Here is a 25513-nt window from a genome sequence, read left to right as displayed (position 1 = left end):
CATTTCATGATGTCCTCCTCAATGGTGTAATTTTCATATAGTCAGACAACATGTGGGTAGTCTGGTACATCAACAAACAGGAAGGAACATGATCCTGTCCCCTATGTTGAAAGACCATGAGAGTTTGACAATGGGCGATGTCTTCCCATCGCTTTCTGATAACAGCACCTATAACGGGGACATCCAATGTACTAGTGGACTAACTGAGTGGAGCTATATTAATATCTTGCAAGCGTTTCATCAATCTAACAGCGACAATGTCATCGGGGCCAACCTTGCTGTGATTTCTTCACTTCTTACCTAAACAGCAAGTGCAGCAGTTACTTTGCCCTGTTCCCTCCACAGGGACAATCACCATGGGATGCTTTTGTCCACAATTGACTCCCACGTCTCTTCTATGCCTTTCCTCATTTCCTTTCATGAACAAACTCATTTAGAAAACAAGAAATGTGCAAGGCAAGTGTGATCCTTATTACTTCCTTCTGGCCCTGAACAAAGTAGTTTCCCTTCATGTAGCCTCTACTAGTAAATCCAACATGCATGTTGGATCAGTAGCCAAACCTAGTAGCAAACCCATCCAGATTGCCTCCTCCAGACCAGAGATCTATGAAAGTGACTGGTGGTTCCTCCACTTCTAAATTTAGCCAGACTTGTCAGGCTTCCATCTTCAGTTGTTCAGATCATTTCAGCCTCTCAAAAGCAATTTGCTAAGAATACCTGCCATAGGCCTATCTTGGATGTAGGTGAAAGCGCTTAATCGTTTGTGTGCAATAAATGGTTTTTAACTGAGTCTTTAACTCTTTTGTGCATGGATCAACGTGTCAGCTTGGAATCATCACAGTTTATGCATCTGGCGTTCAGCAGTAGGTATTAACGCCTTGTGGTTCTGCTGCCATAGGAAGTGGAGAAGTTTTTCCATTTGTAATATGTCAAAAGATTTAGACCCTTTTTCAGCTCCCATTCCTTCCATTTTAGAATTCTTGTCTGAACTTCACAGCGGCTGTAGTTATTCCAATATCAAAATGCAAATGGCCACAATCTCAAATCCCCACATAGGGCAGAATGACAATTCCCTAGCTTCCTTAAAAATCTCTAGAGCCTTTCTGAAAGGAATTTTTCTGCTACGACCACCTATCAGAGTCCTAGAACCTCCATAGGATATCACTGTCATGCTATAGGCAATAACTCAACTCTCTTTTGAACCAGCAGCATCGGCTGATTTGAAGTTCCTCTCTTAGAAAACAATTTTTTTGGTGGCTGTTACATCAGCTAGAAGGCTTTCAGAGTTACAGGTAGCTTCTTGCAAACCTCCCTATCTGTTATTTCATAAAGGCAAGAGTTTCCTTGACAACTAACATGTCTTTCCTTCCTAAGGTGTCATCCGAGATTAACTTAAATCAGTCAGCAAATCTGCCATTCTTTTTCCCCAAATTCTCAAACAAAGGTTACCATATTTTACATATGCTGGATATTCATAATCAAAATCACAGGACCAAGCAATTCAGAAAACCTGACCAATTGTCCACTGCTTTTTCAAGACGTAGCTTAGGCAAAGCAGTTGCTAAGGTTACTCTCTCAAGATGGTTATCAGACTGCAGTTCTTTTGCATACAATAAAAGGGGCTGGTCCCTACAGTCTAACCCTAAAGCTTGCTCCATCCAGGCAATGGTCGTATCAACAGCCTTTAATAGTAGACTTCCTGTTAAAGGTTGTGCTGCAGCAACTTGGTCAGCAGTTCACACGTTTGTGTCTAATTACAAGCTGGATGTACGCTCCAGATCCCACTCTTCTTTTGGTTGCACTATTCTCAGGAATGTGAAGAAATGTGCACAGACTGGGATAAATATGCCATTGAAAAAGCAAAATCCAAATGTAAAACAAAACGACCAATGGAATAACAAAACCTGTTTTATTACCAAACAAATAAAATAGGTAAACGCTTTAACTTTTGCTTCATCAGACCATATACACAGGGAGAAGAGCAACCTTTACTTATAGGCAGTCCAATTACTAAGCAACCAAACACACGCTAAGAGTCACAGTTAATGGAAAAAGACATAATAAAACAACAGCTTGTATAAAATTGTATACGTATCTGCAGAAACTGCATACAGAAGAAATGCATACAAAGAGAAATTCAACATGCAGAAAAACATCGATGTCACAAAACAAACACACAGAGACAAAAATTAAAAACAAAAATAAGCAAAAAATATAAAAAAGTCTTTTAACGCCTAAGATTATGTCCTTTCAGAATGGGTCTAAGTGGGACTTTCTCGTTAAGCCCACTACCCTGATCAGCTCTCAGTCTTATCATCCATCTGACCTCCCTGGTTTCGGTTAGATTCCAGATGTCACCACTGCTAATGCTGGGATAAATTCTGTCAATAACCATGAACCTAAAGGTGTGTCTGTTGTTAGTATTGATTACATGTTTATCGAGGGCATTGGTGGTAGAGGCACAGCGTATGCAATATAAGTGTTCTCTAACTCTGTCCTTCAAGGTTCTATCAGTTTTCTCAACATAAAATGCTTTACAGAGTGTACAATAAGCAAGATAGATGGCATGTGTAGTCATACAGGTAGCCCCTATCCCAAAGCTAAACCTATGACTAGTGTCAGGGTGCTCAAAACATCTACTTCTGTCTGTGAAACTGCAAACGTTGGAATTACCACAGGGTGTCGTAGTCCCTTCAATCCCACTCACATCATGCTTGTAACTGTCTGGATAGCACAATAACCTCTTCAAGTTCTTCTTATTCTTGTAAAGGAATCTACGTGTGTTACCTACTATTCTTTTGATACTGGGGTCAGTGGTTAACAAGCCTCACTGTTTCCTAATGATGTTCATAGTAATTCTGGAATCTGTGATATAGCTAAGTGGAACAGAAATGCTGGCAGGTACAAGAGGTAATGGACATGCATTTTCCCCATCCTGTTCAGAAAAATATGGTTTTGCTATGTTAGCCCTAAGGGGGAATGGTGGTTAGTACAGCATCAACCTCTCCTTCCTTATAACCTCTATCCCTTAGCCTACCCCTTAGCTGAGTAAGTTCCCAATTTAAACCTTCTTCTGCCCCATTTATTCTAGAGGCTCGAAGTCCCTGTCCCTTCACTATGTTTTTAAACACATGAAGAGGGTGCATACTGTGTCTGTGGAGCAAAAAGCTCCTATAACACGGCTTTCTATAAATTCCTGTGCACAATGACCCATCTGCTTGTCTGTTTATAAGTATATCTTGGAATTCAATCCATGTTTCTGAATATATCAAAGAAAACATCAAAAAGTTGGTGGTCAGAGTTAGGTAATGACGGAACCCAATCAGGTCCTCAACTTCACCTGTCCAAATAAAAAACAAATCATCTACAAATCTACCATAAAATGGAATATAGGTGATACACCTAGATTTGTTTACAAGAACAAGAAGAACTTGAAGAGGTTGTTGTGCTATCCAGACAGTTACAAGCATGATGTGAGTGAGATTGAAGGGACTACAACACCCTGTGGTAATTGCAACTTTTGCAGTTTCACAGACAGAAGTGGATGCTTTGAGCACCCTGACGCTAGTCTTGGGTTTAGTTTTAAGATAGGGGCTACTTGTATGACTACGCATGTCATCTATTTTGCTTATTGTCTGCTCTGCAAAGCATTTTATGTTGGGAAAACCGATAGAACCTTGAGGGATAGAATTAGAGAACACTTATATAGCATACACTGTGCCTCTACCACCAATGCCCTCTCTAAACATGTGATCAATACTAGCAACAGACACACCTTCAGGTTCATGGTTATTGACAGAATTTATCACAGCATTAGAGGTGGTGACATCTGGAATCTAACTGAAACCAGGCAGGTTAGATGGATGATAAGACAGACAGCTGATCAGGGTAGTGGGCTTAACGAGGAAGTCCCACTTAGACCCATTCTGAAGGGATGTAGTCTTAGGAGTTAAAAAACTTTTTTATATTTTTGGTTTATTCTTGTTATTATATTTTTGTCTTTATGTGTTTGTTTTATGACATTGACGTTTTTCTGCATGTTAAAGTTCTCTTTGTATGCATTTTTTCTGTATGCAGTTTCTGCAGATATGTATACAATTTTACACAAGCTGTTGTTTTGTTATGTCTTTCGCCTTTAACTGTGACCCTTAGCATGTGATTGGTTGCTTAGTAATTGGATTGCCTATAAGTAAAGGTTGCTCTTCTCTCTGTGTATATATATGGTCTGATGAAGCAAAAGTGAAAGAGCTTACCTATTTTATTTGTGTGGTAATAAAACAAGTTTTTATCTTCAGCTAGTGTGTTATTCCATTGGTCGTTTTGTTTTACATTTGGATTTTGCTTTTCCAACGGCATATTTATCCCAGTCTGTGCACATTTCTTCAGTTTCAACTCGTTTTTGTTTGCACGGCCTGTGAGCATAGCTGAAGGATTCACTGCTGGTGTAGATTTGAACTACAGCTCCCAGAATGCAATGCGAGGGTTTGACGAGTGGAATGATAAGCTAACACAATCCCTGGTGAGAAATGACAGCCCTCAGATGCTATCCAATGACAGTACTGATATGGAAATGAGTGGCAGGGCTAATTTAGATGTAGAGCAGTTTTTCAAGCCGTCAATGATCTTGTGCACAATATTTTAAAGCTTAAACGCCTCCAGACTCAAAGCCAGCATTTTGAGGCATGTTTGGACAAGAAAATCATACCTAGAGGCTTGAGAATGCTGAAAATGCCAACATATGGCAACCAGTTCCCTGAGCTGCTTTCGAAATGGTAGAAGATTAATTTGGAGATGAGCTACAGTTATTTAAAGTTACTAATTGACTTTTTTAAACCTGAGGAGAATGCATTAGGGCAGAGAATTAATACACAACAGACTGACTTGTATAAGTGTTTTCCAGAAAGTATGGTAAACTGCTCCATAGATAAACTTGTGGATACTGCACTTTTATATGAAAGGAAGTTGTTACAACCGAAATGTTTGAAAATGGATAGTGACACTAGAGACTTCAAATTGCACAATGTTTTCACTTGGCCCAGAAATAACAATGGTCAACGGAATGACTCACGTATAACCCCAGGGCATAGATATAAAAATAACAGGAATGCTGAGTCACGTACAGATGCAGCAGAGCACACAAATAGTAACAGCACTATACCTTCACCTAGCAGTTCTTTGAACCCTTGCAGTGCTATTCATCATAGAGAACTTGATGATATTGTAACTGAGAATTTTACTGAGCCTTGTCCAGGCATATCCAAGCCCAATGAAATTATTGGAGCAAATGGGTTACAGGGTGCAATAATCCTGGTCCTGGGGAATGATGTTCGGAGGAAAATTCCTAATAATCAGAACATTAGCTTGGATGGCAGAAATGCCGGGTCCAGCATCAACTCTATTTGCTTCCCTTTACCCATTGCCAAGGCACAACGGCCCAGTAGAGTCCAGTAACAGAGCAGAGGGAGAACAAAAAGGAAACTACCAGTAGAGCAGAGTATAAACCAGTCACTGAAAAAGATGTGGAGGGATACACTAACTTAAATTGTGGAATTTGTCTCAGAGATCCCTCACTCCCTTTGAGCTGAGTGCGCTGGGTAGGGTCTCTATTTTATACCCATGCAGTATGGTGACTTGATTGACAATTTTTCAGACATTAAAATGTTTGCAAGAAATGTGTCACTAAAGATACAGTTTGGTGACATGACCAGTATGAATTCTGTGAATATGAACATGTTTAAGAAACCTAGCTTATATATGCCTACCCCACACCCACTGTTGGAAGCCTTTGTTAAGCTTATTCAAAACGATTTGTATGAAGCTTTTAATAATAACAGAGGTAGCTATAGTAATAACTTAACTTCTGTGGAGAAATTGGCATTGAAAACACTGTGTGATGATGACACCATAGCCATCAGACCAGCCAACAAAGGTGGCTCCATTGTAGTTATGGATAGGCATGACTACTTTCGATCTATGAAAGATATGGACAGTGAACATTATAATGTTGTTACTAAATGTGATATACATTTTCTTAAACTGAGAATAGACAATATATTAATGGAATGCTTGAATGATAAAAAAATCAATTATGAACTGTTTAATTATTTTTTTAGGCATTGAGCCCCTGATTCCTGTTATACAGGGTTTGCCTAAAGTCCGCAAGGATAGCCTTAAACCACCAATGAGGCCAACTGTGGCTGGTCGGAATTGGTTACCAAACCCTTCTCCATTTTTGTAGAGAAATGCTTGTGTCCCATTCTGGTTAAGAATCAAATAGTGCTCAAGGATTCCAAACAATTCCTTAGGAACCTGTTTAACTTCATTAAGACACAGCCCTTTAGTAGAAGGTATTTTCTAGTGATGATAGAAGTACAGTCCCTCTTTACCATGATTCCTAACTGCACTGGGCTAGCATATGTTGAGAGGTATCTTAATAAGTACAGCAGTTATAACCAAGCCCTACTTGAGTTATCACAACTCAGTATGAGATTAGTCCAAGAGAACAATGTTTTTGTGTTTGATGGAATCTACTACCAACAAAGGGATGGTGTAGTGATGGGCACTTCCAGCGCCAACAGCTACACCAACATGGTTATGGCATGCTTGGAGGAGGAATGTCTTTTCCCCACCTCTGTCTTCCAACGATATATTCCATTTTACCGTAGATTTGTAAATGATTTGTTTTTTATTTGGACAGGTTGGGTTGAGGACCTGATTGAGTTCCATCATGACCTAAATCTAACCGTCAACTTTTTGAAGTTTTCTTTGATATATTCAGAGGCACATATTGAATTCCTAGATATACTTATCAACAGACAAACAGATGGGTCATTGTACACAGGAATTTATAGAAAGCCGTGTTATAGGAACTCTTTGCTCAACAGACTCAGTATGCACCCTCCTCATGTGTTGAGAAACATAGTGAAGGGACAGGGGCTTCAAGCCTCTAGATTAAATGGGGCAGAAAAAGGTTTCAATCTGAAATTTACTCGGCTAAAGGTAGGCTAAGGGATAAAGGTTATAAGGAAGGAGAGGTTGATGCGGTACTAACCACCATCCTCCCTTAGGGCCAACATAGCAAAACCATATTTTTCTGAACAGGATGGGGACAATGCACGTCCATTACCTGTTGTACCTGCCAGCATTTCTGTTCCACTTAGCTATACCACAGATTCCAGAATTACTATGAACATCATTAGGAAGCACTGGGGCTTGCTAGCTACTGATCCCAGTATCAAAAGAATAGTAGGTAACACACCTAGATTCGTTTACAGGAACAAGAAGAACTTGAAGAGGTTGTTGTGCTATCCAGACAGTTACAAGCATGATGTGAGTGAGATTGAAGGGACTACGACACCCTGTGGAAATTACAACTTTTGCAGTTTCATATACAGAAGTGGATGCTTTGAGCACCCTGACACTAGTCATAGGTTTAGTTTTAGGATAGGGGCTACCTGTAAGACTATGCATGTCATCTATCTTGCTTATTGCATGCTCTGCAAAGTATTTTATGTTGGGAAAACTGATAGAACCTTGAGGGATAGAATTAGGGAACACTTATATAGCATACGCTGTGCCTCTACCACCAATGCCCTCTCTAAACATGGGATCAATACTAACAACAGACACACCTTCGTGTGCATGGTTATTGACAGAATTTATCCCAGCATTAGCAGTGGTGACATCTGGAATCTAACCGAAACCAGGGAGGTTAGATGGATGATAAGACTGAGAGCTGATCAGGGTAGTGGGCTTAACGAGAAAGTCCCACTTAGACCCATTCTGAAGGGACGTAGTCTTAGGGGTTAAAAGACTTTTTTATATTTTTGCTTATTTTTGTTTTTAGATTTTTGTCTCTATGTGTTTGTTTTATGACACTGATGTTTTTCTGAATGTTGAATTTCTCTTTGTATGCATTTTTTCTGTATGCATTTTCTGCAGATATGTATACAGTTTTACACAAGCTGTGGTTTTATTATGTCTTTCTCCTTTAACTGTGACCCTTAGCATGTGATTGGTTGCTTAGTAATTGGATTACCTATAAGTAAAGGTTGCTCTTCTCTCTGTGTATATGGTCTGATGAAGCAAAAGTGAAAGAGCTTACCTATTTTATTTGTTTGGTAACAAAACAAGTTTTTATCTTCAGCTAGTGTGTTATTCCATTGTTCATTTGTTTTACATTCTCAGGAATGTCTTTCCTTGATATCACTAGGAGCAACAGCTTGGGAATGTATCACATGGTCGAATTTAACAACAGACAACATTGGATACGAAAGTTATGTACTCACCATAACAATAGATCCATGTTGTCTTGTCTGAATTTCATCCATTTCAGTCTCTCTCCTTCCAGCCTCCTTCCAAAGTGACTGAAATGGGCTTCTGGTGACCAAGTAGTTTTCTCATAAACTCTGTCTGTGTGCAGTCCTAACTGACTGCCTTCCAGTTCTATTTTTTCTCCTGTATGCTAGCTTTAGTCTTAAATGTAATCACTATAGATTACTTTTGGGGGGCAAACTTGATCTGAGGTACTAAGGTAGAGGGAATTCTGGGTAGCGGAGGACTCATAGCCGTGGATCTGAGAAACTTCAGATTTGGTGCTGCAGTCGGAGGGAATTCTGGGTAGCGGAGGACTCATAGCCGTGGATCTGAGAAACTTCAGATTTGGTGCTGCAGTCGGAGGGAATTCTGGGTAGCAGAGGACTCATAGCCATGGATCTGAGAAACTTCAGATTTGGTGCTGCAATCGGAACCAATTGAATCTGGCAACTTATGTATTGAAACGAATGAAAATTAGACAACATGGATCAATTGTTATGTTGAGTACATAACTTTTTTTTCTCTTCCCTCGGGAAATGTCCAGGACTCATTACCCGATCTGTTCATCTCTTGCTGGATCTATTTACAAGGGACAAGGGGTCACTGATGCATCCCAATCAACAGGTCCTAAAGCACGAAGTGAGGACAACAGGATTTTAATTTCTTTCATGCACCAGTTGGTGCAAATTTTTAAAGAGGCTAGAAAACCTAACACCAGAAAATCTTATATAACTGGATAAAAAAGGTTTTCTGTCTGATGTCAAGATAGAGGACAGGACTCCAGTATATCAGGGACACCCCTGGTCAGTCAATATCTCTGAGTTATTTACATATAGCTTATTGTGCATTTCTCAAAATATATCTTTCAGCTATTTTTGCTTGTTTGTCATTGAATCCTCTTTTATGAAACTCTAATCAGGTCAGGTTGTTTCTCAAGGGAGTTCTGCACATTACACCTCCAAGGAAACAATGACCCCCTCTTTGGGACTTGAATTATATGTTAGAAATGCTAACTCATTATCCTATTGGACCAGCTGCTAATTTCTCTTTGATATTTGTTACCTAGAAAACTGTCTCATTATTAGTCTTAACCTCAGCTAGAAAAGTTTCTGAGTCACAGGTCCTTTTGTTCATTCATTTTTAATTGGCTTTTCTTTTCGTAAGGATAAATTTAGCCTTCAAACCATTCCTTCTTTTATGCCTAAAGTGGCTTATGAATTCCCTCTTAATCAGTGTATTCCACTACCTGCTTTCTTTTCAAACCCTTAAAACAAAGTAAAAATAATTTTTCACTCTTTAGAGGTTAATAATCAGCTTGGGTTATACTTAGAAAAGGAAAAACTGACATTAGAAAACCGGCCAATTGTTTGTGTCTTTTGCTGGAAAGAAAACCAGCTTACCAATGTCTAAGCAAACTATTTTCAAATAGATCTGCAATGCAATTCTGTTCTGTTATACAAATCTTGGCAAACAACTTCCAGAGCACTAAAAGCACACTCGGCAAAGGCAGTAACTAATTCATGGTCTGCTAGTGGTAGGCACTAACACCACTCATGACACAACCCCTTAGTTCATATCTTTATCAAACATTGCAAACTGGATGTTCGGTCTAGATTAAGAACTGGATTTGCTAAGGCTATCCTTTATGGAACCTTAAATTCAGAGGGAGATCCTCCCCATTCATCCACCCAATTAGATTAAGTTGTGGGAGTCATCCCAGATGTTAGGAATACAGCAACAGTGCGCTAATAAAGAATACAGTACAATTGTGTAGGCACCTTGCCATAATGGTAGATGCTGTAATATATCATTGTTGCAGTACCTGTATCCTCCCTTCATCCCCTCTTGCAGTATACATTGTAAGTTTTACCTTGTGGCTAAGACTGTGTATCCAAATTTGACATTGTTCCTTCCTTCATCATAAAATTCATATGTTCTTTATATATATATATATATATATATATATATATATATATATATATATATATAGTTACCTATCAAAACATCTACTCTTCATAACATCTAAACTCAAAACATCAAGACCATAACATCTAAACTTCAAAACATCTAAAACTCATAACATCGAATCTCAAAACATTGAAAACTACAAAGCAACTATAAATAACATCCCACAGAGTTTTTACTATGTTTATGCAGGGGGGCAAGCCCCCTTGCACCCCCCCTGTAAATTAAATATGCCAACTCCAAGGTCGCACTACAGTGGGGGGAAAAAGTTAATTTCCTAACCTCACTGTAGTGCGACCTTGGAGTTGGTATATTTAATTTACAGGGGGTTATGGGGGGCAGAACCCCCCACTTGGGGGTGCAGGGGGGGCTTGCCCCCCTGCATAAATGAAGCAAACAGTGTATGGGATGTTATTTATAGTTGCTTTGTTGTTTTCAATGTTTTGAGATTCGATGTTATGAGTTTTAGATGTTTTAAAGTTTAGATGTTATGGTCTTGATGTTTTGAGCTTAGATGTTATGAAGAGTAGATGTTTTGATAGGTAACTATATATATATATATATATATATATATATATACATATATATATATATATATATATATATATACATATTTATATATTCATATTTATATATATATATATCTATATATATATATATATATATATATATATATATATATATATATATATATATACATACATATATATATATATATATATATATATATATATAGATATATGGATCCCCTACACTACACCGACACACCACAAACCCGACAGCCAAAATGCCGACACCAAAACACTGAAATCACACAAAACCGACAGTCCACATTACCGAAAACCATAACACCAACTCACAACACACACACAACACAAGCACACCAAAAACCTTACAAATCTACACTAAGCCTTACATACACAACTATATATGCACTGACCTTAACCCAAACCCTAACCATAAGGTCCGTCACACTTACCTTACCTGCACCCTAACCCTAAAGTCCATCACTATCGCACACTTACCTTACCCACACCCTAACCCTGAAGTCCGCCACTATCGCACACTTATCTTACCCGCACCCTAACCCTAAAGTCCATCAATAACGCACACTTACCTTACCCGCACCCTAACATCCATCACTATCGCATACTTACACAATCACGCTCATTTTGCATGTCTGTGTTTTCAGCTTCTGGATTTTGAACTGTCAGTTATATATGTTATCGGTCTTCCGGTGTCGGTGTTCTCGTCGTTGGCATTTCGGACTGTCGCTGTTCTCAGGTAGACCTATATATATATATATATATATATATATATATATATATATATTACACACACACATACATACTGTGTCTTTAGTGTCTTGATGTCATGGTTCTGACTTATTCTTATGTAGTTAATCTAATGCCCTACTTATTATGGCAAGAAAAAAGGCATGGACATGTATACCTCTTATACTAGCTTGCTAGTGCATTCCTAGTGTGAATGTACTTCTCATAAGGGAAGGATCCTGAACTTTAGAAGGTTGGCTTGGTGAACAAGACCTTTGATGTAAAACACATCACCGTCAGAAAAAAATAGTAGCTTTTATTACAACAAGAAGAGCTTTCGGCCAAACAACCTTCTTCAATGCTAACCATCATGCTACATTTTTTCATTCATTTAAAAGGAGCAAAGCAGATACAATGTGACTACAGCCATCCAATCACAAAGTACCCTTAATTAAGTACTCATAAATAAATTACATGAATACACTTCAAAATCTTATAAAATATTATAAATGATATTGTTGCATCCTAATAAGGGCAGGCTTAATACTAATTTTATTATTTATACCTGGTTCACTATCTGCACAGAGCCTAAGTATCCACTCATATTCTTTATTTTCTAAACAATTGTTTAAGTCCCCACCCCTCACATCTTTATATACATTCTCTATTACTCTAAAGGTAAAGTTGTAGTCTATTCCTTTATCTAAAATGTGCTTTCACAATGCATCCCTGTCATTTTTCCTTCTAATGTCAGATTTGTGTTCTATTATGCGGTCTTTTAACCTCCTTGTTGTTTTCCCTACATAAAATGATCTTCACTTTTTACAGGTGGCCAGATAGACCACATTAACACTATTGCAAGTTGCTACACAGGAAAAATTAAACTTCCAACCAGAAGTGTGATGTATAAATTCTTCACTATTCAGTTTTTCTGTATCTACACAATAGCTACATGCCATGCAAGTATAAGTCTCATATTTCTGCCCTATTTTATTTTTAGCTAAACTTTTAAAATCCTTATAACAGAGTTTTCTCTTCAAACTTTTTAGATTCTTATATGAAAAAAATGGTTTTGAATCTATTATATTATGTAGTTCAGGCAAAGCTAAGAGAATTACCCATTTTTTTCTAATATTTTCTGTAGTTCTTTTGTTCTTACATTATATGTAGTAACGTATCTAATCTTATTGTTTTCCAAAACTCTTTCTACTGTCTGTTTTCCTTGGCTAAAAATTGGATTTGCATCCTCACTTCTGGCCAGCTTTACCCTTTCAACCACTTCCATGACATCTTTATAGTTATGCCCACGACTGACAAACTCTTCTATCATGTTATTCAACTGATGTTCAAACATAGTCTCATCAGTATTCATCTTACTTACTCTATATATCTGGGCCTTTATTACTCCTCTAAAGACGTCGGGGGGGTGCATACTTTGCTGGTGCAGGTATCTTTTAGACTGTACTTCTTTCTTATGCACACTAGTGTGAATGATATTTTCCTTCCTTTTCAATAATACATCTAAAAATACCATGCTAGCAATAGAACAATTCATCTTAAAAACAAGAAATGTTGTAGTATTGTTTAGATTAGGCCACATATACTAACAATTCATCCATGTTTCCATTCCATATATAAAAAAAAATCATCTACAGATCTTGAGTAAGATTCAGTCTTCTTATTTAAAAATTTGCATCAATACTCATATACTTTTTCTCCCATTGATGAAGCACAAGGTTAGCATAGGTATTGGCCACGGGAGTAACATGGCCACACCTTGTTTACTGCAAGAACAGTTCCTCCTCAAAATAAAAAAACATTTTTTGTCACCACTATTTGTAGCATTGAACACATTTTTTTCCACATCTATTGCCATCATATCTGTCTCTGCAGTTAAAAATTCATGTATGGCTGAAATGCCATACTCATTCGGTATGATGGTAAACAATGACGTTATATCAAATGTTACAAACATATAGTGCAAATCTTTCACTTCTCTATTATCATGGCATGCTTTCAATTTTAACAAAAAGTCAGTAGTATCCTTAATTACTCCAGGACATAATTGTAAAAACTGTGAGAGACTCTTCTGCAAATATACTGACAAAGGTTCCGTGATCCAGCCTCCGCCTGAGATTATAGGTCTCATTGGAGGCTTATCAACAGATTTATGCACCTTTGGTTTCCCATAAATTCGGGGTATACGTGGTCATGGTACAGACAGATAATTAAACAGTTCCAAATCAATTTCACCACTTAATTACATCATAAATTATCATATTTATATCAAAAATGATTTTCCTAACATCATTAGCCATCACTTTTTTAAAAATTTTTACATCATTCAAAAAAGCATACATTGAGTCCACATATTCTTCCCGTTTCATTAGAACCACCACGCCCCCATTATCAGCCTGCTTTATAATTATATTCTCATTCCTTTCAAGTTCCTTCATAGTCTCATATTCATCATATATTAAATTATACCTTTATTGTTTTAGTTTCAATTCATATAAACGCCTAATATCTCTTTCACAAATATCACGAAAAGCAAAAACCACAGGATTACTGACAGGCACAAAAACACTTCTTTTTTTACATTACAAATTTATAGGTTCATCATTACTTTTAAATAGTATTCAGGTTAAGGTTTCTAGCAAAGATTTTTAAGTCAGTCAGTGCACTAAGTCGTCGCTAGTTTTAGGTATAAATTTAAGCCCCTTTTTCAATAATGAAATATAGTGTTCAGTTAGTTCAATGTCTGTCAAATTTAGAATACCTTCATGTATTTTTGCTGTCATCAGGCTAGTTTCTTTACTTGCCAAACTGGACTGTCCCCCTTTCGCTTCTGTCCATTTGGGGATTGTTTCTGCAACATACGACCTTTCATTAAGCCTTTATCCAAAACGTTAACCTTTTCTGGCCAGTTCAAATGGAATCGCATTTGCGATCCAGATTGAACTAAACGTAAAGTACTTTGTTCATTTATGGATTTATTACTCAATGTTGAAGCCCTTATCCATTCTGCGGTCTATATAGCTGCCATCTGGTTTGAACATACTTGCATAGATGCATTAGGAATGGAACTTGCCTCTTCATCAACTGTCAGATGAATCAATTGAGTCACTACCTTCTGGCTTGTAGGCATGGCTACACTTCCTTCCTGGAAGCTGTCAAGCCAGTCTAGCCAGCCTTTCCGTTCTAAAATAACTTTATTTTGCCTTTCATTTCTCGGTCATGAAAAGATATGGCCTTGTTTAAAGTCATTTATATCACGCAAAAGTTTGTTTCTTCCTAGCCTCCAGGCAATCATCAAGCATTTTCAGCCTATCTAACATTTTCTGGTATGTCTCTGCCATATCTGAAAATGGCTTAATGGAGTACTTAATTAAGGGTACTTTGTAATTGGATGGCTGTGGTCACATTGTATCTGCTTTGCTCCTTTTAAATGAATGAGAAAATGTAGTATAATGGTTAGCATTGAAGAAGGTTGTTTGACTGAAAGCTCTGCTTGTAATAAAAGCTACTAGTTTTTTCTGACAGTGATTTGTTTTACATCAGAAAATTGCTTTTCTTCACTTTATCTTGTATCAACGTGTAGTAAGTGAACTAGACCTTTGCAGGGAAAGTCAGAAATGTTAAGAACATGACAGTTATCTATTCAAATACCTGCCATTTGTAAGTTACCCATATTTTACTTATCCTCAAGAATGTTTGGAATGAATCTTTGTTTTCCCTGAAAACAGTGGTACCATTCCTACAATCAGTAATAAATACATTTGTCTGCTGGTTGGATGCAATCAGTCTATTTAGAAGAATACATTTGCTTCCTTCTCTTGTAACTCAGTAGTTGACAACGGACATCAGATTATGCTTGTGGATCCCATTTGAATGAGTACACTTAGCAGTAAAGTATCTTTACATCAATATGAGCAAAATTAAATCAATATACAGAGACTTAACAGCTAGTCATTTTCAGTACAATAGAGTAAGGTGGTGCACGAACAATTTTCTAAATGTGAATCACTGGGCTAGTCAGTTCAGAGTGTGTGTATCACCAGGGTTTATAGAAATATTTGACAGATTCTCTCAGTAAACAGATAAATATTTCTCACATAAGTAAACATGATCCTTTGATATGGGCTATGGTGGAAGTGCACTTATTTTTACACATCTTTGCAATCAGCTCCAGGGTTTTTGTTCATCCCTCAATCATGACACTATAGAAGATGGATGTTGTTTCCTTCCCATAGACTTTTTTGTTTATTCCTCCTCTTTGCTATTTGATTCGGAAAGTCTTCAGAACAATACAAAAGAATTCTAGTCTAATCCTCATAACTCATTCTTAGCCACATAGACCATATTTTTTTTTCTTATGATAAATTTAAACACTCCCTTCCATGGCTTCTACCTTTACATAAGTTTTTACTAATTCAGCATCTTGACAAAGAACTATACTTCAGTCTTAAAACACTGATTCATTCAGATTGGAAGGCAGAACTTTAACCATTCACAGTCATTCCTTTATAAGCTAAGTACTGGAAATTCTAAGTAAGCTAAAATGGAAAATATTTTTTCTTGGGCCTCCTACATAAGATTAGATCCCACGAATTGTCCAGTTCCAAACAGATAATTTAATTCTTTCTGCCCAGCTTGGTGCATTTATCTATCAAAGATCAAGTTTCTATGTCTGCTTGTGTTCCAATTTTACCACAGACAGCAACAAACCCATCTGTTAAGGCTTTCCTTAAGGGTGTTCTTTAAGACCTCCAACAAACCATAATTCTCCTTCTTGACATTTGAAATCATGCTGGAAAAGTTAGCCATCAATTTTTGAACCAACATATTCAGTGGACATTAAGTGCCTTTCCTGGAACCCTTTTTCTACGTGGAATATTTTCAGGCAGAGGGATTTCAGAGTTACAAGTTATGATGTGACAAAACAAATCACACTGTATTCCACAGTGAAAAGATGTAATAAAAGACTAATCCATCCTTCATGCACAAAGATCTCTCTGCTATCTCTCTTAAGAAGTCTTTTCAGCTTCTAGTTTACTGTCCAAATTTGTAAAATGAACTGGAGTATATTCTGACTACCATAGACGTGTACACGCAACTACAATACTAACACCAGAAAACTTTATTCCTTCAGTAAAACAGCTTTGCTTCCTTTAAGAAGGACAAAGAAGGTCTACCTGTGTACAAGCAACTACTTCAACAGTTTATTTTTTATCTGCCTAATATCTGTGAATGCAGCACAGTAAAGCCGCAGTGGTACAGCGGTAGCATTGTTGCCTCACAGCAAGAGGTTCTCCTGTTTGATTCTCAACTGGAGTGCCTTCTGTGTGGAGTTTGCATGTCCTCCCCGTGGTCGAGTGGCCTCCGAAAGACATGTGTGAATGGGCGTGCCTTCGCTGAAGGTTGGGCGTCTGGCTGGCAACTCGGCACCATAAAAAAAAAATCGACTGTCAATCATTAGCGGACCGGAGTTCCACTGTGGTGACCCCTAACTGGGAAAAGCTGAAAAGACAAATATCTGTGAATGCAGCACAGATAGTTGTCCACAGCACAATATACTACAAGTGAGAAGCTCAGACTTGAAGCAGAAAAGGTTTTGGAACAGTTGTGGTACAAGGGGATGCTATAGATGTCCACTCTCATGGGTTATAAAGTACTGCTTGGTATTTATAAACAAACATGATGATTTACTACTACTGCAGCTCTCCCAAAGAATATAATATGATTGTGTAAGAAGGTTCTGTACCTAAAACGTGCACCAGCACTGCGTTAGAAATCCTCATAACTGTTAAGCTGACAGTACCTGTTGTCTGCATTAACAGTACTATTTTAAAATTCTGAGGTTGTGCAACCTTGGCAGTATGAAATAAACATTCTTATCTCCACAGTTCCTAAATCTCACTGAAATTAATGCACACATACACACACACATACACACAAGTAATATGTGACAAAATTTAAAAGAATTATTTTTCCTGATTTGCTCAAACACGGTGCGATGTAAACCATGTATCCTGTATAGAATACTTGCATATGTCCTATGCAGCCCAACTGAAAAAACTCCGGCTGTACTCAGTGGCATATCGTTTGCTCAGAGGTGATCTCTGCCTGACTTACAAAGCCATGTCCAACTCAGAATTGATGGACATGCTCCACCTAAAGAAATCCAAGTCACTGTGAGCCATGCGCTCTAGTGAGCTAAACCTCGCCAGAACAATAAATAGAACATGTTGGAGGGATAGATTCCTGTCACAGAGACTCCCCATGCTTTTGAACAAAATTCCAAACTACATTAGGCAGAGCCCCTCACTAACTCTCTTCAAGAGAAACCTTGACGAGTGGATGGGTAACAGAAAATACACCCCTGGGATCACTTCATTGGCTCTGCTTGACAGAGGATCAGTTAATTAATCAATGGGGTGGCGATAGCCGATACACTCTGGCGAGGTTTATAAATGCTCTTGGGCAGATAGCCTAGTACCTACCTATGAACCTATAACTTTATATCTTCAAGGAGGAGTCACTATAACTGTAAAGCTTCCCTACTATCTTTCACGTGAACAAGATAATCATTCACAATTATTGCAGTTAGTGTTTTATGGTATTTACAAAATTATATACGTTTCTTAAGGTCATGGGTTTCTTTTTACATGTACTTTGCAGCTAAATGAGCTTTGGAGATTTGTCTACCACAGGCACACTTTTCCTGCACGGCTTCCAAGATTATAGAACTAAAGACAGTGCATGCCAACAATGGGTTTATATGGGGAGTCTTAGTGAAACCAGCCAGTACCTTCATAGGCACAAGGACATATTTAGTCATCACTGAGAAAATAGCTTTGGAAAACTGGCTGCAGTAAAGGAAATCCCATATTTAATGATTACTGTTAAACTGACTTTATGGCAAAGATCTGTTTTTATAGTAAGTATATGGCAGAAACATACTTTGTAAATAAGAAGCTGAATTGTGTTAAGTGTGGAGGAATTCAAAATACAGCGGAAGCTCATTTCAATATATTTTCATGTTGCAGTTTTATAAGTATACAGGTTTGGGAAAAGTAAAATTAAGAAAGTAATGTGTGACAGCCTTTTTATGCAGAATGGGTGGAAGTCCTTTTCATTTGCCAATGAAGTTATACTCCAACACCTCTGTAGTAGTCCAACTTTGAGGTCACATAGTGAGAAGGATAAGAATATTACAAGATTTTTATCATAGCAAAACATTTCCTTTATATTTCTTATACTCCTATGTTTTGCAGTCTTGGAGCTGGAATGGAAATATATTTGCATTTCTGTTTTCATTTTTGATCAGATAAGGTTTTGCATTATTTTGTAATAGTAATGCTTTCAGATCTTAAATTTAGTGCACATAATCTTGTCATATTTTTCTTAGTACTATACAGTATTCAACATTACAAAGAGTTGATCCAGTGTTGTCTAAGCCGTCTGGTCTCTCCCTGTTGGTTATCATTTATGACTCAGATCTGAAGCCAGCCATATTCAGAATCTTCAGACTCAGGGCCTCCTTTATTCATAAGCTTCTACTGTAGCACACTCTCCTTAGATCTTGTTTACCACCACTGTCATTGGATCATGAACAAGAAGCTCAGCCTTGGTGTATCCTTTGGATATAACTAATGTTCATTTTTCAACCACTTGTTTTATAAAGGGTTGCCTCATGCCTGTGTCTTCCTCAGCCTCTTCTCTGTCTTTCTCTGAGTAAGACGTCTGATAAGGTGGGAGGAGGAGTGCTCTAAAGTGAAGGATTCCAAGACCCATGAAAAGGAGTAGGAGGGTAGCAAATGACCATTTTCATTTTCAGAGGACATGCCAGAGCCAAAAGTTCACCGAAGTACAGCCCCTCTGGCTCAAACTCCTTTGGGTCCCTTGGTGCTGAATTGGCTCTGATCCCCGGTTCTTATTTTGGAGTCTTCTAAGTCATTAACCTTTAACATTCCTAGCTCCTTTCTGTCTAAGGACCTGAAGGCTTCCTATAGCAAACTACATTCCCTTTTCTGCTCCATATCTCCCACAGAGTTGACCCCAAAGTCATTTCCTTCTCCTTCTTGAATCTGATAGTCCCCCTTCTCAGATCCATACTTTGGGTCCAACATCGACAAAGAGGTCATCAAAGCAACCTTCAGTGGCTTCTTCCTTTAAGTCCACCAGGTTGGTCAGGAGCCACAAACCGTCAGTTCTGGATCAACCAACAAGGTCTAGCAAGCTCATATTCAATTAGATATTGTCCTTGCCTCCTCAGCCCTGAAGCCTGAGGTTTTGGCTCCTACCTTTGCTCTACCTCTTTCAGTTCCTTCAGTTCAGGGGAGGTTGTTGGCTCTGACTGTACTGCCTTTCCGTCTGCTAGTGTTGACAGCTTGGCCTTTTCAGGTGCTGATACCATCCTTGGCATTCTCAACTACAGTGTTGTCAGAGCTGAGTTGTGGGAACTGGTGCCCCCAGGTTAGGTTTGACCTTCCAGATCTTGGAGGCATCCTTGCCCTTGGGTTCTTCGGCTTCTGAGAGTTTGGCTCTAGTCCCGGCCTTGGCACCAATCAAGTCAGCACTGGGCACCAGCCTCTCCCTAGGATCCCTGGATCTGAGAAGAGCTGGGTCCAGTCATCCAGCTTCAGGCCTTCACATTGTAGAGAGGATCCTCTCCTGTTTGGAAAAGGAGGCTTCAGCAGTGTCTTTGAATCTGCTCCAGTCTGTCTGGTCTATGCCTGTGGATTCACATTAGTCATCTCCAGAACAGCCTGCGCTGTTAGGTCCCCAGGTTTTCCTGCACTCAGGGACCCTGCTACTTTCATGTCTTCTCCCATTTCCCTGTCCCTGGAGGGGCATGGAAAGAGCAAGTGCAGGAATAAGCACTTGGATTCCCCTGAGGAATCCCTCATCAAGGACACTGACCTTAATGAAAACGAAGAGGAGTGCTGTCCCAAATTCCCCAACAGTGGCTCATCTTTGGTTATTTGATGGAATTATTGAGACAGTGTGGAGGTTGGATAACCAAAGCCCTTTCCCCAAAGGAGTGAGCATTCACGGAAGCCTTCAGTGCAGACCCATCCACATCCTGCGTGGTACCCCTTCTGGATGCTCTTATAGAATTGGTGTATCGAAGGGATAGGGGAGAATCTGACATGGTGGAACAAATACCCAAAAAACTGACAAGATTTTGTCCCCTCCTACAGACAAACCCCACTGGAGTAAGTTTCCAGCTGTATATGCCATTGTAATTGTAGCAGCCACTGAAAAGGACATTTCCAATGATAGTTCCATAGTCTGCCCAATAGGGAGTCTAGGGTCCTGGACCATTTGGGATAGTGCATCTATACTTAACCACTTTTATTCTGCCTGTGCTTAATTACCTTGCCCATTTGACAAGTCTTTGATGAGACCTTATAGCTGAAGTGTCAACGTTTGTCAAGAGTCAGCAGCCTCCAGAGGCTCAGAAGTTGCTGGGGGCTCAGCTGTATACTATGCAGTCCATAGCTAACATCTCCATGAAGCTATTGTCCAGTCCAGCTGATGGGATGTCATATGCAGCAGGCACTGGCATTGTTATGCGTCATGATACTTGGATGCACTTGTGCAGTTTTGCAGACTGTTTCCTTTTTGGCCCAAAGATCAAGGATGCTTTTACTAGGAGGAAAAAGAATGGAAAGGCACTGTCTGCTGTCAGAATTCATTTCTTGACCCTTAACAGTCTTCCTCCAGGATCCAGAAGGGCAGAAAGTGTCTCTTTTTTTCCAAAGTGCACCAACCTATCCAGGATGCTCATAGTGAAGGATCCCCCCTGCAACAGAAGGGGTTATCATAACAGATGCTGCTCATGGGGCAAGGGCATTCCACAGAACCAGGGCTTCCACAGGGCTTTCTCCAGGAGTGTTATAGTGCCCCCTGCAGGGACGCCTGACTGAAGCTCTCTGGAGGGAGTCAGAGGTCACTTGGCTCTTCATCTAAAAGCTTGTAAAACCATCACCTCAGATAAATGGATGTTGAGAGATGTATCCAGAAGTTATACCATTCCCTTTTTTTTCTCCCCAAAAGTTTCACAAAAATGCCTCTTGTACATTCCACCCCACCAGAGAAAGGATGCAGCAGTAGGAGATTCAAAAACTGCTAGTCAACTGAGTCATCCAAGAGGTCCCACCAGACAATTCCAGATTCTTTTTGGTTCCCAGAAAAACAAGGCTCTCAGACCCATTCGGAATCTCAAAACATTGAACTTTTTGTCAAACAGACCAAATTCTGGATGGTCACAGTGCAGTCCATTCTACCTCTTCTGAGGAAGGATGACTGGATGTGCTCTGTCTGTCTCAAGGATGTCTCTTATCACATCAAGATAAACAGGCACTGCAGGAGATTTCTGCACTTTTGACTGGGAACTCATTATCAGTTTCAAGCTCTGCCATTTGTTCTCACCACAGCTCCGTGGATGCTCACCAAATGCATGGTACTAGTGGCAGCCTGGCCCAGGATGCAGGGTTACCTCACCTGGATAATTGGTTCTTGAGCACTCCCATGAAGGCATCCCTCATCAAAGCCCTAAATTCCTTACTCCAGCTGTGTGTCCTCAGCATCACAGTGAATCACAAAAAGCTCAGCCTGGATCAAGTGCAAGTGCTAGAATTTATCAAGTGTCATTTGGATAAGGTCACTCAGACAGACAAGCTGCCATTATCAAGGCTGAATTCACTTTATTTACAGGCTTCTCACATTCTGCAGGTTCCAAAGTCATTTACTGCTTCAGTGCTTTATCTCCTTTGGAACATGGCAGCGTTTATTTGTCTCATATGTCTTGTGAGATTCCATATGACAGTTTTACAGTGCCCTCTTGCAGTTCAGTGGTCCTAGCTGGCTCACCCTATAGATTTTCCAGTGCTTCTTATAGGTGTTTGTCGCCAACACATTCTTTGGTGGTCAGTGTCCCTGTTGGTCATGGTGTAGCAACCCTTTTTTCTTCCCCATCCCCCGGCCATGGTAACTATGGACATTTCTGTTTTGAAATGTGGAGGTGGGCATTTCAAGTGGAAGAATGTCCAAGGTACCTGGTCAAGGAAGAAGGCCAATCTTCACATCAATATCTTAAAAATGAAAGTGACCACTTTCCATGGGGAAGGGGTGGGCCACAGAACCAAGGCTTCCACAGGACTCTATCTGGGAGGCCCTTCCAGTGCTCCTAGGGTCACTTGGCTATCCATCCAAAAGCTTGGGAAACCATTACCTCAGATGCATGGGTGTTGTGAGTCATATCCTGCGGTATTTCAGGTCTTCCTCTCCAAAGCTGTGAGATTGCTATACTGACTGATAACACATCAGTGGTGTGGTATCTGAACAAGCAAGGGAGAACTTGATCCTATCTCCTGTGTTGAAAGACCACGAGAGTTTTGCAATGGATGATGTCCTCTCAATGGTTTCTAATCAGAATACATATCTTGGGGATATTGAGCATCCTGGTTGACAGCTTTAGCAGGAACAATCTTCTGCCTCACAAGTGGTCCCTGAATCTCAAGGCAGCAGATCTGAATTTCGGACACTGGTGCATCCCCCTTGCTGCAGTCATTTTGCTTTCCCATCCGACACAAATGCAGCAGGTTTTTATGCCTTGATTCCACCTGAGGGGCAGTCACCCACCAATGGATGCTCTTCAGTATGTTTTGCCCCCAGGTCTCCTCTATGCATATCTCCCTATGCCCTTGACAATCAAGTTTCTTCTGAAGGCAGGCTGTTGCAGAGCGACTGTCAATCTCATTACTCTGTTCTGAACCCGAAAGGTTTGGTTTCACTTTCTATGATTTCATCTTATGCATCTGCCTTGGGTATTAGATCCTTTTCTGGTTCTGATTTCTTATCCTGTGGTATTGCCATTCCCAAACATTTTCTACCTCAAGTTAACCATTTACTTTATCCAATTCTGATAACCAGGGATTCCAAGCTCTCCCAGAGAGATATTTGCATACTTTCTTCATCCCAAAAACCCTCCACCAGGAGGTTTATGCTAGTAAATGGAAGCACTTTTCTATTTGGATTTCTGTTAAAGACTTGTGTGCCTTTTCAGCATCTCTAGATGCCATTTTGGACTTTTTGGCTGATCTTTTTCATTCTGCTACAAGTTATTTTCAGATCTTCCTTTGAACCTTCAACTATGGTATCCTTAACATTTTTTCTATGGAAAACTCTCTTTTTGGTGGCTATCATATCAATGAGGAGAGTGTTTGAACTTCAAGCATTATCTTCCATACCTCCTTACTTATTTTTTCATAAAGATAGCATCACCTTATGAACCAACATATCCCTTCTGACCAGAGCCGTTTCTGAATCAAATTTGAACTAGCCCATTCATTGCCAGTTTTCTTTTCAAACTTCAGTTATAAGGGAGAACACTTGTTTGGATATTCATAGAGAGCTTAGCTTCTGTGTGGGCAGGACCAAAAATTTCAGAAAATCTGACCAGCTGTCTGTTGCCTTTTCTAAATCAAGAGTTGGCAAGCCTGTTTCCAAAGCAATGTTACCCAAATGACTTTCAGATTGTATTCCCTTTGCATAGTCCTTGTAAGGAATTCTTCCACCAGTAAAGCTTAAAGGTCATTCAACAAGGCTAGTAGCCACCTCAACTGCCTTTTTCTATTAGGCTTCTATTGATTGTGCTGGAACTACCTAGCCTAATACTCAAACCTTTGTGTTCCATTACAAATTTAATGCATATTCTAAGTATAGGGCCTCCCTGGAGTTTTACTGGCTGGGGACTCTGTCCCATAGGTTGAGACTGGACAGATAAGGCAACTTGGGATTTGAAAGTTGTGTACTTACCACAATGATAGATACATGTTGTCTGTATCCATCTGTCTGTCCCACTGTGCCACCTCAAAATGGTCATTTTTGTAGTGAGTGTCAACTGGCCTTGGTGGTCCAGCCTTGAAGCCTATACAGGAGGATCTGTTTCTGCGGTACTCTCTTCCTGGTCTTTATTCATCACTCTGATTATTATTCAAAGTGGTTCAGGGGTTTATCTTCATGGACCAAACTCTGTCTGAGGTGTGGGTGCTACAGTAGGGGCTTGTGGGTGGAGGAGGTGAAGTTCTAAGTCTGAAGATTCTGAATATGGCTGGCTTTGGATCCAAGTCAGATCTGATAACCCAGAAGCTGAGAGGGACAGATACAGACAACATGGATCTGTTGTTATGGTAAGTATACAACTTTTTTCTCCTTTGTGTTACATTCGACAAAGATAATGTACCCATAGAATCTCACCCAGATCTTCCAGTGAGTGTTGTTGAGTTATACCTTGTTTCTCTAGTATGGATTTGTTGAGTTGGACCTCAGCATTTTATCTGTTGGTGTAATGACTTGAAGCTGCTAAAACACTGAATGGGCAATAGGTCATCAAATCCTAGGAGGATTACAGTTCTTCCTGTAACAGCACAACACATACTGCTGTGATGTAGCCACACATACTCCTTTAATACAAACCATCTGACTGTACTGTATCTGCTTTGAATGATGATGCATTTCATAGACACATTTCCTTTAATTTAATGGAAATTGCTTTGCTGAATCAAAGCTGGAAAGTGATACTTCTTTTCCTGCTTTTTTTTCACAGATTTAGGAGTCGAAAATATGGAGATAAATTTGCAGAAGTACTCGCTAAAACAATCCCTAAAATTAAATCCTTAAAGAAGCTTGAGTAAGTATTTTAGTGTCTGACAAAACAGACAGCAATACTGTGTGCAATCTGACAAGACGCTTAATGAAAAAATGACAAGATTCATGATTTCAGTTATTTTAACTCCCATTATAAAATCTAAACGTGTGTGTGTGTGTGTGTGTGTGTGTGTGTGTGTGTGTGTGTGTGTGTGTGTGTGTGTGTGTGCGTGAGAGAGACCTTGTAAGTATGCTGACGTGGACAGCATCTTCTAATTGTAAGATTATTTCAATGCAGT

At 39.3% G+C, this 25513-nt stretch overlaps 1 protein-coding gene across 1 annotated transcript in view; it reads left to right on the top strand.

Annotated features, from left to right (window-relative positions):
* The window catches only part of LOC122808584 (protein NLRC5-like), an 849388-nt gene that overhangs the window by 337666 nt on the left and 486209 nt on the right, over nucleotides 1-25513 (top strand). Inside the window, exon 6 of the mRNA XM_044079540.1 lies at nucleotides 25174-25257. Within this exon, the coding sequence (XP_043935475.1) occupies nucleotides 25174-25257 (84 nt within the window). The remainder of the gene's footprint in view (nucleotides 1-25173; nucleotides 25258-25513) is intronic.

Source organism: Protopterus annectens, chromosome 8.part0 (assembly GCF_019279795.1).
Source record: "Protopterus annectens isolate FY-2018-M chromosome 8.part0, PAN1.0, whole genome shotgun sequence".
Classification (NCBI taxonomy): Eukaryota; Metazoa; Chordata; order Ceratodontiformes; family Protopteridae; genus Protopterus; species Protopterus annectens.
This window is presented reverse-complemented; position numbering and strand designations above follow the sequence as displayed.